The sequence below is a fragment of the Lissotriton helveticus genome, chromosome 2_1, assembly GCF_964261635.1.
Source record: "Lissotriton helveticus chromosome 2_1, aLisHel1.1, whole genome shotgun sequence".
Lineage (NCBI taxonomy): Eukaryota > Metazoa > Chordata > Amphibia > Caudata > Salamandridae > Lissotriton > Lissotriton helveticus.
Genome location: NC_136059.1, coordinates 570,190,581 through 570,210,648, shown reverse-complemented (window position 1 = coordinate 570,210,648; position 20,068 = coordinate 570,190,581). Strand labels below are relative to the sequence as shown.

At 45.6% G+C, this 20,068-nt stretch overlaps 1 protein-coding gene across 5 annotated transcripts in view; it reads left to right on the top strand.

The window, feature by feature from the left end:
* Positions 1 to 20,068, top strand: part of ANKRD31 (ankyrin repeat domain 31) — a 2,265,957-nt gene that overhangs the window by 312,520 nt on the left and 1,933,369 nt on the right. For all 5 annotated transcript variants that reach the window (XM_078675241.1, XM_078675243.1, XM_078675240.1 and 2 more), the window contains one exon: positions 7,504 to 8,196. In XM_078675241.1, the coding sequence (XP_078531367.1) occupies positions 7,504 to 8,196 (693 nt within the window). The remainder of the gene's footprint in view (positions 1 to 7,503; positions 8,197 to 20,068) is intronic.

Sequence of the window (20,068 nt, the reverse complement as noted above, 5' to 3'; positions counted from 1 at the left end):
CTTACGCCGACGACACCCAGCTGATCCTCTCCCTCACCAGAGACCCGACACCGCCAGAACCTGCCTACACGAAGGGATGAAAGACGTCGCCGAGTGGATGAAGGACAGCCGCCTGAAACTGATCTCGGACAAGACGGAAGTCCTCATCCCGGGATCCTCGCCCTCCGCCTGGGACGACTCCTGGTGGCCCCCACGCCCTCTACGCCGGAACCACAGCAAAGCTACAGAAAAGACTCCAGCGCATCCAGAACGCCTCCGCCCGACTCATCCTGGATGTCCCCCGACGCAGCCACATCTCCAGCCACCTAAGGAACCTGCACTGGCTCCCCGTCGACAAGAGGATCACGTTCCGGCTCCTCACCCACGCACACAAGTCTCTCCACGACCTGGGCCCCAAGTACCTCAACGACCGCCTGACCTTCTACACGCCCACCCGCCAGCTACGGTCCACCAGCCTCGCCCTCGGAGCCGTACCACGCATCCGAAGAGCCACCGCCGGAGGAAGATCCTTCTCTTACCTGGCTGCCAAGACTTGGAACTCCCTCCCCATCCACCTTCGGCTGACCCAGGACCATCTCGCCTTCAGGAAACAACTCAAGACCTGGCTGTTCGAGCAGTAGCATACCCCTCCCCCCAAGCGCCTTGAGACCCTCCCGGGTGAGTAGTGCGCTATACAAATGGCATGATTGATTGATTGATTGATTGGTGCATCTAGCGACGTTGCACCTTCCGCGTTGAGAGCGGTGGTGGCTGCGTCTTGTAGGTAGGCCTCAGCGTTCTTGTCAATGAGGGGATCTGCACTATAAAGGGAAGCATAATATTCCCTAAAATCCTCCGCAATCCGCGCCTCGTCATGTATCTTCTCCCCGTGCTTATCGTGTAGGGTTGAGATTTTGGACCACTGGACTTTGGCCCGAAGCGCACTCGCCCGGAGTCGTTCCGTTTTATTCCCACCCACATAATACGTGTGCCGGAGTCTGAGTGCGGCGTATTTGGCCCTGTCTATGTCTAGACCTACCAGCTGGTCCCTTGTGGCTTTTAAATGTTTCCAGATTCTCGGAGCTCCTGTGTGACTGTGTACCCTTTCGGGTTCAACCAATTTGGCAGCAAACGAGTCTCGTTTGTCTTTGCGATCTTTAATTTCTGCCGCCGAGATGGCAATCAATTCTCCTCTCACCACCTCCTTTAGGGCCCCCCAAACGGCCGACACAGGCATGTCTGGCCGGTGATTAAACTCAATGTAGGCAGTAATGCGTTTGTGGAGTTGCTGGACTACCTCCTCGCGCTGCAAGAGGGCTTCCCTCAACCTCCACCGACCCCGGGGTGCTTTAGTGCGTGGGACCCTAATCGAGATTTCCACGGCATCATGATCTGAAATGGCGGCTGGGATGATGTCCACCTCCTCCATCTTAGCCAGCAGCTCTGAGGAACCTATGAAGTGGTCTAGTCTGGCGTAAAAAGCATTGTTTTTAAAAACATTTGGCAGGATTTGCCCTGGGTGCCCAAATCTGGCAGAAAAGTTTTTAAAAAAACGAAACGCGGGCTCATGTGCTTTGTTTCTTGAAACCCCCGGGTGGGCCAGGTCCCAGGAGTAATGATGTAGATATATGCGGGAGCCCGTGTGGACTTTTTCAAATAAAAATAAAGGCGTGCCCCCACACGCAACCCCAGGATCCGCCACCTCCCCGGGGCTGATTTAGTTAAATGCGGGGGCTACACATCCCTTCGCAGCCCTGGGGACCGCCACTCCCGCCCCAGGCTACATTGAAAAGATGCGTGGGGGGCTCGAGCCCCCCCACACACAGTCCCAGGGACCACCACCTCCCTGGGGCTTTAAACATGTTGGAGGGCCATGCTCCCCCCCTCGTGGAACCCTTAATGGCCCTGGGGACAGCCACCCCCAAGATGCAAGAATTTCTTCAGGTTTCTCAGTTTACAGAAACAGGTAGCTGTTACCTGCCGTATCTGTGCCGAAAATAAAAGGTCAGCCTCCCATTTAACACCCAGATTTTTTGCGCAGTCTGCAGGGGAGGTCCCATTTCCAGTGGCCACAATAGAACAGGTGCTGGCAGTGGCTCTTTCCCTAAGAACATCACCTTCCGTCTTTCCTGCGTTGAGCTTAAGCTTATTATTGTTCATCTACAATGCTATATCTCTCAGACAGCCCTTGAAACCCTTAAAGGCATCCTCAGTCGTCTCTTTAAAAGTGAAGACAAGCTGGGTGTCTTTGGCGTACGAAATCGCCTGGACCACCCAGTTGGCTATCAAAGAAAACAGTGGAGCCAGGTACAAATTAAACAGGAGTGGACTCAGCGCTGACCCCTGAGGGACTCCACACCAAAGCCGTTTAGGTTTAGACACAAAGAATTGCAACGCGACCTTCTGTGAGAGATAACAACTAATAATTCTCACAACTTGAAAAAATCCCATTGGAACCTGCTTTAAGCATCATTAGCGCCCATATGAACTTGTGCTCATTGTTAATTTGAGAAGAAAGGAAAAAGAAAGATTGCATATAGCTTCACTTTTTTCATAATGTCTAACATCAACTTCAATGGGACACCAAAACATACCAATCCGTATTAATTACTATTTGTGAGAAGTTGGCCTGATGTGCAGTGATCACTATTCTAGTGATCACTATATATCAGTCCAAACAACCCTTATTGATGATTGGTTGCAAGTCAACCTTATAGACCAGCTATCCTAGTAGCATGGATACGAGCAGTCTAAGGCTAAGACTCTAGAGGGCGTGTTAAGCCAGCTGTTTTACCATCACATTACCCCTTGAACACCCAGTGAAAGGACACCACACAAGTGTTATGAAAATAAACAATGTATTTATTAGAATCACAACAACCCTGTACTCTTTATGAGGACAGGGTGCTAAGCACACAACAAAACTCTTATGAAAATACTTAAGTTAGCACGTTATACACAAATGCCCGAGGGGCACGGAAAACCATATACTTTAAAAGTGGAATGCGAAATTACTAGCAGGTAAGTACAGTACTAATAGGCTTTGGAATCGCTAGGACTTGACTATAGAATCGTTAGATTACTTCTAGGAGACCTAGGGGACTCGGGTGCAGAGTGTGCACTCTCACGCGGGATGCGGGACAAAGTCTATGGAGGCTAGTAAAGGCAAAGTTAGTGTTCACGGGCGAACCCGACCTGGTAGGGAGAAAACGACAGTGGATCCTGACCCTTGGATAGTGAGGCTATGCTGGGACACCGAAGTGCCGAAGTTACCTAGCCCAGGGGCTGCAGCTGCATAGGTCTGAAAAGACGTCGGGAATCCTCGTGCCGGACCAGGAGCCTGGAAGGAAGAAGTTGCTGGCAGGCGACCAGTGAAGGAAAGTTCGATGGATCCAAGCCTGGATCAAGGAAGAAGAAAACCTGAAAGCAGAGGGGACCAAGTTCTTGAATCACTAGCCAGTGATTAAGTGGGCACCAGGATGGCACCGGGCGAAGTCACCGCAGTCAGGTGAGTGGGCGCTGCTGGGCTCTGCAGTCTCTCGGACCAGGAGGCGTTGTCGGCGACCAGGATGGAGGTGCGAGCTGTCCCACGAAGGTTCTTGCTGTCGACGTCGCTGGACCCAGGATTGGGCAACAAGTCTTGGCAAATGCAAGGCCCACGCGGTGGACCTAAAATGGCGTCTTGGGCGGACCAGGAGGGTCCAGGGTACTTCTCCGATGGAGGGAAGCAAGGGCCAGTCTGGAGCAACCAGACCAGCAGCAGTGTTGTCGTCGGGCGTCGTTCGGAAGGCCACAAGCCAGCGGGCTAGTAGCCAAACAACGCGGTGAGCAAAGCAAAAGCAGAAGGGCCCCACGCCGATCGTGGAGATGCTGGGGGGCTGCTCTTCGGTGCTGGAGCTGCTCAGGGTGGGGGCTTCTCGGACCCCAAAGCACTCACCAGGAAATTACTCGGTGGGCTTGCTGTGCAGAAGTCGTGCAGTCTTGGCGATGGCCGGTCCCTCGAGGTCTCGTCGCACCCACGGTTCTCAGCTGTGCTGTAGAGGTGGGTAGAGGTCAGAGGTGCCAGGGAAGCCGGGTCTCGTCGAGCTGGGCAGTCGGATTCCGGAGGAAGGACGTGCAGCAGACCGCAGTGTTCTTAGATGGTGCCTGCGGATGCAGGGTGACTACTCCTTAGTCACAAGGGAGAATCTTGAGGAAGAAGTCTTGAGTTCCTTTCGTGGAAAGTAGTTTCAGGATTCAAAGATGATCTGATTTGGAAGGGGGCCAGTTCCTACCTTTATCCTGTAAAAAGGGGCTGGCACGCGACTAAGTCCTGCCCTATGGGTGGGACTAGGAGGGGGGTGGTTACACCCACTTCCTTGGCGGGCTTTTCCCCAGCACAGGGTCTGGAGTGACCCTGGAACTGGTTCCAGCCAGCCTATGCACAGTGAGCACCGGGGTGCCACGTGCAGTCACCTTCCTCTAAAGCCCTGCCTACCTACAATACACAAAACCCTGTCTGGGACGGTGCTGGCACCGCCCCTGGCAGGAAACCCTTTGTCCTTATCTCCTGCTCTGGGAGGACTCCCAGCAGCAGGAGGGCAGACTTGTGTCTCGGTGGCAGCATCCATTTTGTGGAGCTGAGGCTCTGTTTGACTTTAACCGGGGTTAGGGGTTACATACATGTCGTGTCCCTCTAGAAGGGTGGAATGCTAACCCCGTCGCCAGAATTGGCGAGGGGTTAGTATTCCAATTCGTATGACACCTTACTCGACATGTTTTGATAAAGCGATACCAGAGTTGGCATATAACCGCGAGGATTATAATGCACTTAAGAGTATATGGTATGCGATATCATGGAAACGGCTAAGGGATGGATCCCGAAAGCCGCAGACAGGCTCAGCTCATGCCAGAGCACCATCTCACACGATTCCAAGCACTCTGCCTTCAGGATTGTTAAGGCCTGCCATAGGAGTGACTGATAGGAGATCTGTGTGTCCATTTTAGGGTTAGATATAGGTATACTATACCTAAAGCAAGGGGTGATTACACCACCTTGCCCCAGCTGTCAAGCAGCCAGTTGTGTCAGATTTGGATGGCCAGCCAGGGGTGGCATAATACATGCTGCAGCCCCTGGTAGGCCCTGGGTACACCTATGCCCTGGGTACCTAAGGTACACTGTACAGGGACTGATAAGGTGACTCAGTATCCAATTTAGATATGTACCTAAGGTACATGGAATCCATTTTACAGAGAGAGCAGTAGGCCTGGGACCCTGAATAGCAGGGTCCCAGGTCAACTAAGTCAGAAAACCAGCAAAACACCCGGCAAAAAAAGTTGGGGGCAACCATAGTCAGGGATCTACCTTCCTACACTATTAAATGCCAAAACCTAATTGTAGAGAATGTTTGGAATTATCCCAAAAACATCTTTAATTACAAAATCACTAATCACCAAAGGAACCTACCAGAATCTGTGTCGGTAATGGGCATGTCAGCCAGTCAAGGGTAGGTAACCGAGTATCCTTCTTATGTACTTTGTTGCCGCACTCATCCTTAACACCTACGAGTGCCTCACGATCAGCGCATGTGCCAAACCTGGCCTTTACATGTCTTGTAATAGGGGAACACATTACAAATAGTATCACAAGTCCACTTACAAGAGCATCCACAATTTTACTCATACAGTTCTTTATGCTGATTTGAATTGTAGATTTCCCCTGATGAAGAGTGGAGCATATCGCCCGAAATGCATTGGGAACTGCATATTCCAACAAGAAGCTCACATCTGTAATTTTTTTATTTGTTGTGTTCTGAAGTTTTCCAATTCGGATGGACTAAAAGTCCGCTCAATAAAAGAAGAATTTCTTTGGGCAAAACACCATTGTATACGTTTTTGTACACCATGTATTAATGTCATTTGGTTTCGTATGTTGTAATGTTTATGATTAGTTTTGCAAGAACAGATTATTTTGCTTAAAAACTTGCACTCTTTTTGAGTGCTGTAGCGTAGTGCACTAGGAAGCAAAGTCTTCACAGCTCGAGCTTTATCATACTTTTTCAGTAGGGGTGGGCGGTACCTCCTCTCCAAGTGCACACCAAAGCGGTACACTCATTCATTACCTTGTTAATGTTTTTGTTTAATCGAGTGCATACCCAGCTGTCTTTACCTACTAACTTTATAAAAATGGCATTTTCAAAAGGGTAATGATAAATTACACTTTTTAGAGGATTTATAATTACAATTTCATGGGTACGAAACATGATATATCTACCTCCTCTCAATTAGGAATTACAGCTTATTAAATGTAACCAGGAATCCCCAATGTGTCCTATGGGAGGAGTAGGCTTCACAGTAGTGAAAAACGAATTTTGGAGCCTTTCGCCACTAGGACCTGCAAAACTCAAAAGCACATGTCCTACCATCGAACCACACAGCACCCTGCCCTATAGGCTACCCAGAACTCACCTTAGGGGCAACCCATATGTAATAAAAGGGAAGTTAAAGCTTGGGAAGGGGTTTTAAATGCCAAGTCGACATGGCAGTATGGCATCAGACAGGCCTGGGGAAAGTACTAGAGAGCTGCCCAGGTATGTGACACAAGTGCTGCAGGCTAATTGGTAGCATCTAACCCACAGGCCCTGGGCATATGTTATACCACTCCACAAGGGACCTACAAGTAACCCAAATATGCCAATTGGGGATAAGCCAGTTGCACAATGTTTTAGGGAGAGAGAACAAGCACTTCAGCACTGGTCAGCAGTGGCAAAGTGGCCAAGTCCCAAGTCCTACAAAAACAAATTCACACCCACAATCGTATTCCCAGGCAAGACAGGTATTCTAAATCATGTCACATTTCCTAGTCACACAAATAAAGTGACTCGTATATGGCATGGATGCTAAACCAGGACTTTTATATGGCAGCGGTTTGAAGATAGTAAATCTAAGCCCACACATGGCACTTTTCAAAGTCCCAGAATTAGATAGCTTGTGTATAGCGTTAATGGTAAATCTAACCATTTGTGTGGTCACTATCTTGTACTAGGATAACACATTCCCAAACTAGTAGTAACTCCAATGAAGCCAATGCTATAACCATAATCTCATTACCAAGCAAGCCATTATATGTCCCACAGATAATTCAGTCATAGACCGACATCATGTCATTTCCAGGTGCCACAATGTCACAGTTGCCATCCTCTGACAGTACTGTACGGAAATAGCACATTTCAGAAATCTGACACATTCTCTTATTCATACTCACAAAAAATGATGGAATTCACTATCTGTATTGTGGCCTGGTTCTATGTACCTCAGACGGCATATCCATTTCGCCTCAGTTTGTGTAAGCAATAACACCCTCTTACCACCCATTTAGGAAGACATTGCTGATATTATAGCAAAGCATTATTGCAGAATTCGAGAGATGTGATTAGAAGAAATGTATACTTGTCATTTAGAGACATTCATTGTTTTACTTTAGTGAAAATAAATGTAAGTTATCATAAATATAAAACTTATATTCCTTCTTGTTAATATTTGCAGGAACTAGATGGTGTTTCTGAGTCTCCAGAGAGAAACTTGCTCACGGGTGCCATTATTTCAGCCTCCAAAACACCATCAAATAATGCTAAACACTTAAGGATGTTGGAGGAGGTAGTAGAACAAAATGTGTCTGCCCATAGCAAAGCATGTTGCCAGGCACCTGAACCACATGATGGCACAAACAGAAAAATAGCTGTCGCCGTAAATGACACTGATACAGCAGTACGGCTTGTTAATGGGATTCGCAGAAAGACATCTGCTCAAAACCAAGCGGCATCAGAAGAAGGTGAAATTAACGTCAATGATTTGCTTAAACCACTCAGTGATTCAGAGAGTCCAAGAGACCTAATGCAAATAAAAAACCTGGTAATGAGTGAGAAGAATATTACATCTGTGGATGAATCCCCAGTGGAGAATGGCGATGTGCTTCCAACTGAGCTTATAACAGTCATCAATGCCTTGGCAGATACTACGCCAGACTTTGTGATAACAATGCCTGCAAGTAGCCAAGGCGGTGGTACAGGAGTGAATGCCACAGATACAGGGTCTTACAAACCGAAACTAAGCCATTCCTCGACTGATGATGATAGCACACAGATTACACCAGTGGAATTTAATATGTTTACTTTGGAACGAAACGAACAATTGCATCCCTTGGAATATCCACAGTCTACGGACAAACACAAGGCGCAGGTATGACTAGAAGAGTAATAACCAAGGCTTTGTAGAATGTCGGAATCTTAAATGGCCTTTTTGCTTAAGCCTTCACTAGCTAGTATTTGCAAAAATCTTTTAAAAAATCAGTGAAGCTGTTCAGTAGAGTTTACATCGGCTTGAGCTCACGTAGCAGCAAACAGTTGTATTGGTTTATTGTGAGGCCTAATGAGGCCCAGTGAATATAAATGAAAGTTGTTACGCCACTTCTAGATTGTATGAACTTTTTAGTCACTTCAGTACCCCTGTCACACATGACTACGCCCCTTAATTATGCTCCAGTAGATAATGAAGCTCGTACCCCATTATGAGTCCAGAAAAGGATGGGAAACTAGACCTATGTACACAGACGATCCCCCCCCCTCCCCTCCACCCAGAACACACCATGCTCCGACTATCTTTTAGCCAACAGTTAACACTAAAATGATCTCATCAAGGGTGAAAGATTGAATCAATAACCGAAACACCTCGCACTTCCAGTCAAGAAAATGCCTCTTTTGTTAAGATGGAGAAGAAGCTCAGGGCATCAATAACTTTTTGACATTTTCAGAGAAATATTTAAACTCTCTTTAAAGCTGTACTAGGCATATGTGATTCTGTTCGTGTAATGCTAGCTAATATTAATAAGCAGTAAAGTAGGTCAGCATGAGCGAGATTCAAACACAAAAAATGTATTTTCAGTTTAAAAATCATTTAAAATAATCATTCAGTAGATCTTTTGTTTTTAATACAGCCAATTTAAGCCAAACAAGTCATGGTAAAGTACATTGTATTGAAAACATCACTCCAAAATAGCCTTTTAAAATGCAAATATGGAAATAGCGTTTTTACACTAAGGGGCTGGTACTTGGTAATTCAGGCTGTTCCTTTATCCCAGCAGCCATCTCCAGTGTTGCTGCTTTTCACTGGAAACTTCAACATGATTTAATTTGCTCCCTAAAATGTATTAGACACTTAGCTTTTTTTTCAATTAAAAAAAAATGTTTAATGAAGTTGTGATTTTTTTTAACCCCTTTGTGGTCAAGATGTTTCAATCTTCTGGTCTTGATGTTTATGCCATCTGCATTTCAGACTATCAGAGTTAACCCTTTCGTTGCCAGGCCCATTTTGACTATTTGGGGTAGTTTGTACCTAGGCCCCCATAACTTTTGTCCAAATAAGGTATCCATGCCAAATTTGCGTCCTTTTCTTCCAATATCCTGAGGATTCTAAAGGTAACAGGGGTTTGTGAATTCCACTGGAGGTGACTGAGAAATTAGGCAAAATACAGCAAAATGTGGGTGTTTTGGGGAAAAATGCAATAAAAGTGTTGCAGAAGAAAGCTTCTGGTTTCTTGTGTGCAAATGGTATCAACAAAGGGTTTTTGGTGCTAAAATCACCATCTTCCCTGCATTCAAGAACATGCAGACTTTTATCAGAAAACCAGAATTTTCTACACAGTTTTGGCTTTTTACTGGGCCATAGCCTATTGTTTGTGCTTTCAACCTCCTTCCAGTTAGTGGTAGAAACTGAACCAATAATAGATCCCGGAAAGTTATACATTTCTGAAACATGGACAAAATTCTGAATTCAGCAAGGGGTCATTAGTGTAGATTTTAAGGTTTTCCTATGGAAATTAACAGTTGAAATATAGAATATTGAAATTAAGTTGGAAAAACAGCCATTTGTGCCTACATTTTCACCTGTAACTTCTTCTAACTATGGTAGACTTTTGAAAGCTATATACCATTATGTCCGTGGGACCCTTCTGGTTGTGGGGTTATATGAGACTTGTCGGTTCACGAAGAACCTGAGGTACCCAGAGCCAATAACTGATTTGCACCTTGTTTTTTCATTGTATACCGGGTATACAGTAATTAATTTGGTAAAATATAAAGAGTGAAAAATCGGTATCAAAGAATTTATTTATTTATTTATTTTATAGGTTTTATATAGCACTGGCTAGACCCGGAGGTATCGGAGCGCTTTACATGAGCATCAGATCATAGTTACAGGTTACATCGTTACAAAGGTTATACAGTTATTAGAGCATGGCAACATAGTTACTTGTAAGGTCAGGATAAACAATTAGCACAAATACGTAAGGGGAAAAGATTCAGGGGAGGGGGTAGGAGCTGGGGAAGTAGGCCGGAAAGAGGAGGGAATGGTGAAGGACATTGCATGGAAAGAGGAGGGGAAGGGCGACGGGGACACAAACCGGTAGACGAGTCAAAGCAATGTCCAAAGTCCAGTAAGCTGTGATCCCACAGGAAGTGGTATCACCTCCCTATCTCTGTTGCAGGAGGCACCCTTTACACAGTGGACTCTCTCAGAGGGGTCTCTGAGACTCCAAGGCCTACATACTGGATCCTTCCCCAAAAAGGGGAGAGGGAGTGCTTTGGCAAAGGGTGCCATACCATACCTCAGCTGTGAGTGGCTCCCTTGGCGCAGTGGACTCTCCCAGCGGGTACGCTGAGACTCCAGAGTATAAATATTGGATCTTTCCCCAACAAGAGGAGAAGGAGTGCTTAGTCAAAGGGCACAAAGGACATGGGGCTAGGCAGACTAGCAGGCAAGGTGAGAGATTCAGGGGAGATTGGATAGGAGCTAGGGAGTTAGACAAAGGGAGAAAGAGTACTGAATGGGAACAAATTTAATTAATGAGTTATTATATAGCGCTGGCTAGACCTGATGGAATCAGAGCGCTTTACATGAGGGACAATAATGTTGTAAATTACATCAGTTAAAATGTACTTAAGTATCAAGAAAAGCATTTAAAGAACATAGGGGACAAGGTGAATGGAGCAGGAAGGGTAAGGGGATAGGGTAAAGGGGTAGGAGGAAGACAGGACGTAGAGATGAGGGGAAAATCTGCCCAAGGTCCGGCTGGGTAGGTGTCGGTAGAGAGGGGGAGTCCACAACCCATCTTATCTTTAGCTATATGGTAGCTCCACCGGGCATCAGCCAAATCGCTAAGTTTCCACAGTCTGGGGTGAGTTCCGCAGGTTCCAAGTCCTGATGTGTATGTGTATTTCTGAAATTGGAACAAAATATGGAATTCAGAAGCAGTGGTTATTTGTGCATCTGTGAATTTGTGGGTACCTATATTAGCATTTCAATTTGAGGGTAATGTTGAAAATTCCTTTTTTGTTACACACTGTCTTACATTCGGAAGGCAGAATTGCAGAGAAAGACAAATCGTGTAATAACACTTGTTCTACTGTTCTGTGTTTCCTGAAGTCTCTTCATAAAAATGGTACCTCACTTGTGTAGGTAGTCCTAGTGTCTGCTACAGGAAACAGCCCAAAATGAAACGTGGACACATCACATTTTTCCAGTGAAAACTGCCCCTTTTTTTGTAATGTGCCTAGCGGTGGATTTTGGGTCCTAGTTCCGCCGACATCTAGGGAAACACCTAGCAAACCTGTACATTTTTTTAAACTGGACACCCAGGGGAATACAGGATAGGGTGACTTGTGTGGCTCTCACCAGGTTCTGTTACCCAGAATCCTTTGCAAACCTCAAATGTTAAAGCGGTAAAGGTGATTGTGGCAGCGTCACCCCGACCCGCTCGCTCGCCTAAGCTTCTAGAAAGAAAACCTATGTTGTGCTGAGTGCGCTTATGCTCTGAGACAATTTTAATAATATTGATGTAAAAGTACGAATTTTTAAAATTGATTTGTGACACTTTTTAAAATTGATTTGTGACACTCTACACTGCACACATTCATTTCTACACTTACTGCTGGGGACTTATTGGTACATTCTAGCCGCTTTGCAGCCCGTTACTCGCGCTTCCTCCAGAGCCCTGATTGGAAAGGGTGGGAGAACACCACTTCCTGGTTGGACACCGCTTAGCGGTCAGCGCTCTAGCGGTTTACTAGCTCGGGGCTATTTAGGCGGAGCCTGACATCGGCGCGATGCGGTAAAGGTGATTGTGGCAGCGTCACCCCGACCCGCTCGCTCGCCTAAGCTTCTAGAAAGAAAACCTATGTTGTGCTGAGTGCGCTTATGCTCTGAGACAATTTTAATAATATTGATGTAAAAGTACGAATTTTTAAAATTGATTTGTGACACTTTTTAAAATTGATTTGTGACACTCTACACTGCACACATTCATTTCTACACTTACTGCTGGGGGCTTATTGGTACATTCTAGCCGCTTTGCAGCCCGTTACTCGCGCTTCCTCCAGAGCCCTGATTGGAAAGGGTGGGAGGACACCACTTCCTGGTTGGACACCGCTTAGCGGTCAGCGCTCTAGCGGTTTACTAGCTCGGGGCTATTTAGGCGGAGCCTGACATCGGCGCGATGCGGTAAAGGTGATTGTGGCAGCGTCACCCCGACCCGCTCGCTCGCCTAAGCTTCTAGAAAGAAAACCTATGTTGTGCTGAGTGCGCTTATGTTCTGAGACAATTTTAATAATATTGATGTAAAAGTACGAATTTTTAAAATTGATTTGTGACACTTTTTAAAATTGATTTGTGACACTCTACACTGCACACATTCATTTCTACACTTACTGCTGGGGGCTTATTGGTACATTCTAGCCGCTTTGCAGCCCGTTACTCGCGCTTCCTCCAGAGCCCTGATTGGAAAGGGTGGGAGGACACCACTTCCTGGTTGGACACCGCTTAGCGGTCAGCGCTCTAGCGGTTTACTAGCTCGGGGCTATTTAGCCCTCGCCTCCCTGTGTACGCGCAGCGGGAGCGCGCAGCGGAGCCGAAGAGTAGCCAAAGAGTGGCCCGTCTGTGCCCGTCCGTGCCAGAACGGGCCTGGGGCCTGTTACTCTGTTCTTACTGTCATGGAATTCTTGCAAGATTTACGATTCAGGTACTCCTCTCACGACCTATTAAATCTACAGCCTCAGGGGTTGGATAGTTGTATTAGTGACTGTTGGCCAAGTCCTGAAGGACCCTTTTCATGTGCCAAGTGTAGGTTTCAGGCTACACACACATCAATTATCAGGGGTCACGTTAGGAAGAATACTGCTATGATAGAAGGCTGGAAAAGCTTCCTGTTAAATGTTCGCTCCTTACCACGACATTATTTACAAATATGGGATCTCATCCATACCCTTAAACCTGAAATAAGCTTTCTTACTGAAACGTGGCTAAAACCGCATACTACCCCTTCCATTACATTGGGGATCCCTGCTGGGTATAAAATTCTAAGGCAGGATCGTCCTGACAAAATCGGTGGTGGTATTGCCATTATACATAAAGAACATCTTAAAGTCATCGTTCTAGAACAGATTACTCAGCTTGCTATGGAAGTTATGATATTTTCAATTGTACTAGGACCTAAGGAGCGCTGGAAGGGTGCCTTAGTTTATCGCCCCCCTGGACCCAATGCTGGTTTTACCTTAGCGCTGATGGAATTACTGGCACAACACATGAAAGTTGGAGAAAAGTTCATTTTATTGGGAGACTTTAACTTTCATGTGGACAAAGCGGATCATCCAGAGACGAAAACTTTAATATCTGATCTGGCCTTATTGGGTCTTGAGTTACAGAATAGTGGGCCCACCCATAGAGGTGGCCATACACTGGACCTAATATTTACTAATTGCACCTCGGTATATTGTCATCATCCTAAAGCAGTTAATTGGTCAGATCATAGTATGCTGGAATTTATCCTTAAGGGTTTAAATAAACACAATAAACCTTCTACCATACCGACCATTAAACGAAGGCCCTGGCATAAAATTACCTTAGAAACAGTGAAAGAAGTCTGGAATGAGCCCGTAATACTGGATTCCGATAACATTGGGTTAGCCTTGTCTAAATTTGATGCCACCCTATCTGACATGTTGAATCATCTGGCCCCTTTAAGAACAATTAAACAACCATCTGTGGCCAAGAGAGATGTATGGTACACTGAATCCTTAAAATTAGAAAAACAAAGGTGTAGGAAGCTGGAAAAACTCTGGAGGAAAACTCATACCAGTGAAAATAAGATCAACTATCAAAAAGCAATGTCTGCTTATTATAAAAATATTAAGCAGGCAAGAAAGAACAGCATTAATGCACAGTTAGAGGTAGCTGGCAATTCCCCCAGAGAGTTGTATAAAATCCTAGACACTTTCACTAAACCAACTGTATGTGAAAGTCCAGACGAATTCACACAACTCTTATGTAATAACACCTCTCAATTTTTTGAGGACAAAATTGAGACAATTTATAAAAAAATCATTACTACCCAATACCCCAGTGATCCGGAGCATTCCAGTATGAATCATCCCGACACATCTAGAGGTGTTCTACTTACCTTCCCTGAGATTAGTTATAGTGACACCCAAACACTAATAAACAATATGAAAACAGGATCCCCTCTTGATTTGATACCAGCTAAGCTAACTGTTACCTTGAACAAAATTCTTTGCCCCACAATTCAAAAAATTCTAAACCTTTCTTTTAAAGAAGGTCAGCTCCCTCGGCAGTGGAAGGAGGCAGTTGTGAACCCAATACGGAAGAACACGGCCTTGCCATGGACAGAACTCTCCAACCTCCGCCCCATCTCTCTCTTACCTTTCTTAAGTAAATTGGCCGAGAAGCATGTAAACATCCATGTTTCCAGGTTCATAGAGGCGACAGGGGGCCTGGACCCATCACAATCTGGGTTCAGGCCCAACTACAGCACAGAATCGGCACTCCTCTCCGTGACTGATAACATCAAGATGTCACAGGATAGAGGAGGATCAATGATTCTGGTGCTGTTAGACCTGTCGGCAGCCTTTGATACTGTGTCTCATGAGATTCTTCTCGGCCGATTGCAGAGAGTGGGTATTGGAGGATTGGCACTGTCCTGGTTGGAGAGTTTTCTCTCCGGCCGCTCACAATCTGTTAGCATGGGACCCTATCGTTCCATCTCGAGGGTACTCACTAAGGGGGTGCCACAGGGCTCATGTCTAAGCCCCACATTATTTAATGTGTATGTGGCCCCCCTTGCAGAGATTGTGAGAAGGTTTGGGTTCACTCCAGTGTCATACGCTGATGACACCCAGCTGCTCTTCCCTTTCAACTCTCTTACGCCCGATGTGAAGAACAATTTTGCCGAGGGCATGAGAGCAGTATCCCACTGGATGGCTACCAACTGCCTCCAGTGTAACGTCGGGAAGACCGAGGTAATGCTATTTGGGAAAGCTAGCATGCTCTGGTCTCCCGACTGGTGGCCTTTAGATCTTGGCCCCGTCCCATGCCCAAAGCCAACTGTTAAGAACTTGGGGGTGAAACTGGATCAGAACTTGAGCTTAAAGGAGCATGCTAACTATGTCACAGGAGCCTGTTTTAGAACAATTGGCCAGTTAAGGCGAATCTTCCCTATGCTGCCTGACAACCACAAGAAGACCCTTGTACAGGCACTGGTGATAAGCCGCCTAGACTACTGCAACGGCCTCCTCATATCAGCAAATGAGGAGGCGTTAAATCGTTTGCAGGTGGTCCAAAATACGGCGGCCAGACTAATTCTAAATGCTCCCGCAAGGACCCCGTCCAAACCTCTGTTAAGTCACCTTCACTGGCTGCCCATACGACAACGTGTTACATTTAAAATCTGCTGCTTAGTGCACAAATGCCTCTATGGGCAAGGCCCCAGATATTTGGCACAAAAATTTCAGATATACAAACCTGAACGTTTATTACGTTCCAGCAACCAATGTCTACTGGAAATTCCCACTATAAAAAAAGTCAGACAAGGTGGACGTGCCCTATCATTTATAGGCCCAACCATGTGGAACAAACTTCCATCTGACCTAAGACACAACGACAACCATCTGTGTTTTAGGAAGGCCTTAAAAACTCTTCTGTTTCAGGTAGCATAACCCTCCCTGTGGTATTCCGCAGAGACAATATACTTCAGAATTCTTGCGAGCAAAGCGCGGAGATACCTCATGGGTCGATTCTAGCGCGATATAAGCAATTAAATAAATAAATAAATAAATGTTGGAGAAAAAAAAAGCTCATTCTCCTCATATTTCTGATATGGAAAGTTTTGGAATCTGTGGGGAGCCACATACTTCCACCCACCCAGCATTCCCCCAAGTCTGCTGATAAAAATGGTACCTCACTTGTGTGGGTAGGCCTAGTTCCTGCAACAAGAAATGGCCAAAACTTATTGTGGAGACCTCAAAATTATCACAAAACAAATTCTCTTGCAAATATTGCAAGGGAATTGCCCTCGTTTTTGGTCCCGGGCTCAACGGACATCTAAGGAAATCTACCAAACCCAGACATTTCTGAAAACTAAATACATCCTGGGACCTAGCTCTAGTGTAGGTGACTGACTCACTTAATCAGTGTAACCTTCAAAGGAAGAAAATTTTCTTTCTAGTGTCCCCTCACTCACCGGGGTTGCCCCACGGTGACATGCTTCATCATTGGGGCCATCCCAGTTCTCTACGAAAAGGGGCGTGCTGCGACTCACGAACTACGCAGGAGCACTTAAGGGTGAAAGACTATGTGTGGTGCAAGAAAAAGTGGTGGAGTGGGTGTGAGTGAATTAAAAATACCGTGCTTAGTGGGCCTCACCAGATTTATTTAGCTCCTAGGCAGGTATGTTAAAAGTGGGGTTAGTGTCACTGTAGATCAACCTTTAATGTGGTTAATTCAGTGAGCAAATAAGGTCAACATGTTTCATGCTACCCCTAGCATTTCTTCAGGACCATGCAGGGACCAGCCCTGCAATTGCCACTCCTATGTCCCTAGATTTGGGAGCAATGAATATTTAAAGTAATACACTTAATAATCAGAGCATGCATTCATACTAGAAATACATACGTTTGTATCAGATTGATGGTGCTGAAAAATAAAGCATATCGTTAGTAACATTCAACCCTTCCTTAATGGAAGGGACACATAGTGTATTCTCATGCCGCTCGCATTCCGTGATTTAAATGATGGTTGCACCATATTGGTGCGTGCAGGCTTGCCAATGATTGTCCATTAGAATTGTGTTGTGCGTTCGTGAATTCACACATAGAAACAAGACAGGACTTGATGTGACCAGGACGTTAGACACACATAACATATAATAGGTACATAAAAAAGGGTTTTCGATATTTACTTATTGAAGTGTATAATAACACTTCATGGTCTCGCTGGGGGGTCGATTTCACTTATGGGACTCACTGCTGTAGATTGATGCAGAAAGAGGGAGAGAATATGATTAAGGTTAGATCGATAATCAGACGATTGTAAAGGTTGGGCACATTGCCTTTAACAATGTCGAAAAACGGCTTGTTCCCACTGAGACACAGACGGTTTACTTACTCCCTAGCTGGTGAAATCGCTCGATCATACCTAATGGGTTACCTCCCCGGGACCGCATCTTACCCGTCTGTTGCTCGTGTGCCATTTCTTCCACACGGACTTCCGGGTGCTTACTCTATGACCGCTAGACCGTGCAATTACGGCGGCCATCTTGGGAGTATGTGTTTTGATGGTATAATAAAGTATTGAAAGGCTAGTGCTATTTCGGGGTATTTTTGAGCGATCGTTACGTTTAATGACTACGATTTAAAACGGCGGAATGCGGGTAGCAGTTCTCACGAGACATTGTGATTTTAATCAAATTGGAAAATATGGCTCACACGGTGTGAATTATTAAAACTCAGTGTATAGGGTAAATCCACAGAAATTGTGCATTCGGCTTAAAATTGGTGGAGGCCTCCGATTAGGGGCCTATCTCGATCTCCAGGCACTGCCTTTCCAACTGGGCATGATTACCCTGCTTTTCTACTGTCCACTAGAGAAGACATGCATGTCTGTCTCGCTCGCAATTTTTGCCTGCTAAATGTCTATTGCAATACACTGCCTGTTTCTTATATTTTAAAACTCAATAAAAACACTTTGAAATTAAAATTGGTGGAGGTAATTACAATTATGAGACTTCAAATACGGAGACTAGTAATTATTAAGCGCGGATGGAGTCCCATGACTAGTGCAGACACAATGTCTGTCACAGTTGGTTATTCATGCTGTTGGTTGTCACAGTTGATATTTAAGCCTTTCCATCAGCAGAAAATGTCGTGCAATTTGGCTATTTTGGCTGATGTTGACCTTCTTTGTTTTCACTTGTAGAGTATGTCCTCTTGATTATTACTATGGGTCAGGAATAACAATATGATGTTACAAGATCACTTCAAACAAGGAGGAGAAGTTTATAGAGTCTTCCATTTTCAAATGCTTGGAGTTTCCCGCCTCCCCTGCCCTAGCTTCAGCCTGACTACGTGAACAAAAAGTAGTGTGAAGTCCATTGTGTGAAGGCATGGCACAGCCTATTGATTTGCAAGTCGGGCTATGCCCAACTCCGCCTCCATCCTGTCAGCGAAGGCCTATCCACATCCCTCTATTGTGTTGGAGGAGTAACCTAAGTCCAACTGTCATGTGACCCAGGAACATCCTGCAGGCACAAAATAGCCAGGGAAGGAAAATGTTAACTTTTGAAAGTGGCATTTTTACAATTGTGACTTACAATCTGACTTTACCAAGAAAGGCAACCCAATGTCATCCCCTGTGAGAGGTAGGCCTTACAGCAGTGAAAAACTAATTTAGGATTAACTAGGATAAGTAAAACTTGAAAGTACATGTCCATCCTTTTAATTACAATACACCCTTCCCTATGGGCTGCTAAGGGCTCACCTTATGGGTCACTTATATGTAATAAAAGCTGGGTTTAAAGCATGGCAAGGGGATTCTTTTTCCAAGTCTACTTTGCAGTTTAAATCCACATTCAGGCTGCAGCGGCAAACCTGGGACATGTTTTAAGGGACTATTTCAGTGGGTGGCGCACTAGGTGATGCAGGCCCATAAGTAACATTTAATTTACCAGCGCTTGGCATATCATATACCACTTTACTGGGGACTTATGAGTAAATTAAATATCTCAACCAGGTATAGGCCAATTTTACCATGTTTTAGTGAGTGAGCACAAGAACTTTAGCACAGGTTAGCAGTGTTTAGGTGCTTCCGCCCTCACCAATGCACTTCCTCGATTCTGGAGGTACGTCAGCAATAATACTCCTCGATTTAAGGGCCGCCTTCGATACGGTGAATCACTGTATCCTGGCACACCGTCTTAGGAGCATAGGAGTGTCCTGCAAGGCTTTATCGTGGCTCCAATCCTTTCTGGAGGATAGTTGCTTCCAGGTTTTTGAAGGTGACATCTCTTCTAAACCTATCCACCTTAGGTGTGGAGTCACACAGGGCTCATCCTTGAGCTCAACCCTTTTTAATGTCTGTATGTCTCCACTGGCGGATATCATTTCTCCCTTTGGGATTGATATAGTAACATATGCCGATGACACACAGTTGGTTGTTTCATTGATCCCGGCCGACCATCCGCCCTCTGATCTCCACACTTGTCTTGAGGAAGTTAGTATGTGGATGAGCCTGTCCCACTTAAAACTCAACGGTGATAAAACGGAGCTCTTGCTGCTTGGCAACCAGTTACATTTCAAATCTAATACCTTGTGGCCAGCCTGCATGGTCCGATACCTACCCCACAAACTGAGATAAAAAGCCCGGGCGTCTGGTTGGATCAAGAGCTTACATTTAAAGTCCAAGCCAGGAAGACCTCTGCTTCGTGTTATGGCATTTTAAGAATGATCCGCAAAGTTCTGCCCCTCCTACCCAACCAAGCAAAAAAAACGCTGGTCCAGGTGCTCATCCTCTCCAGGATAGATTATGGCAACGGCCTCTACCTGGGCCCCCGAAACGAAGATTGTATAAAATTCCGCAGCTAGACTGCTCATGGAAACACATAATCGCTGCACGGCAAAGCCGACACTACGCACCCTCCACTGGTTACCGGTGCAGGAGAGAATTCATTTTAAAGCCCTTTGCGTTGCCCATAAGTCTTTAGGAGGGAATGCAC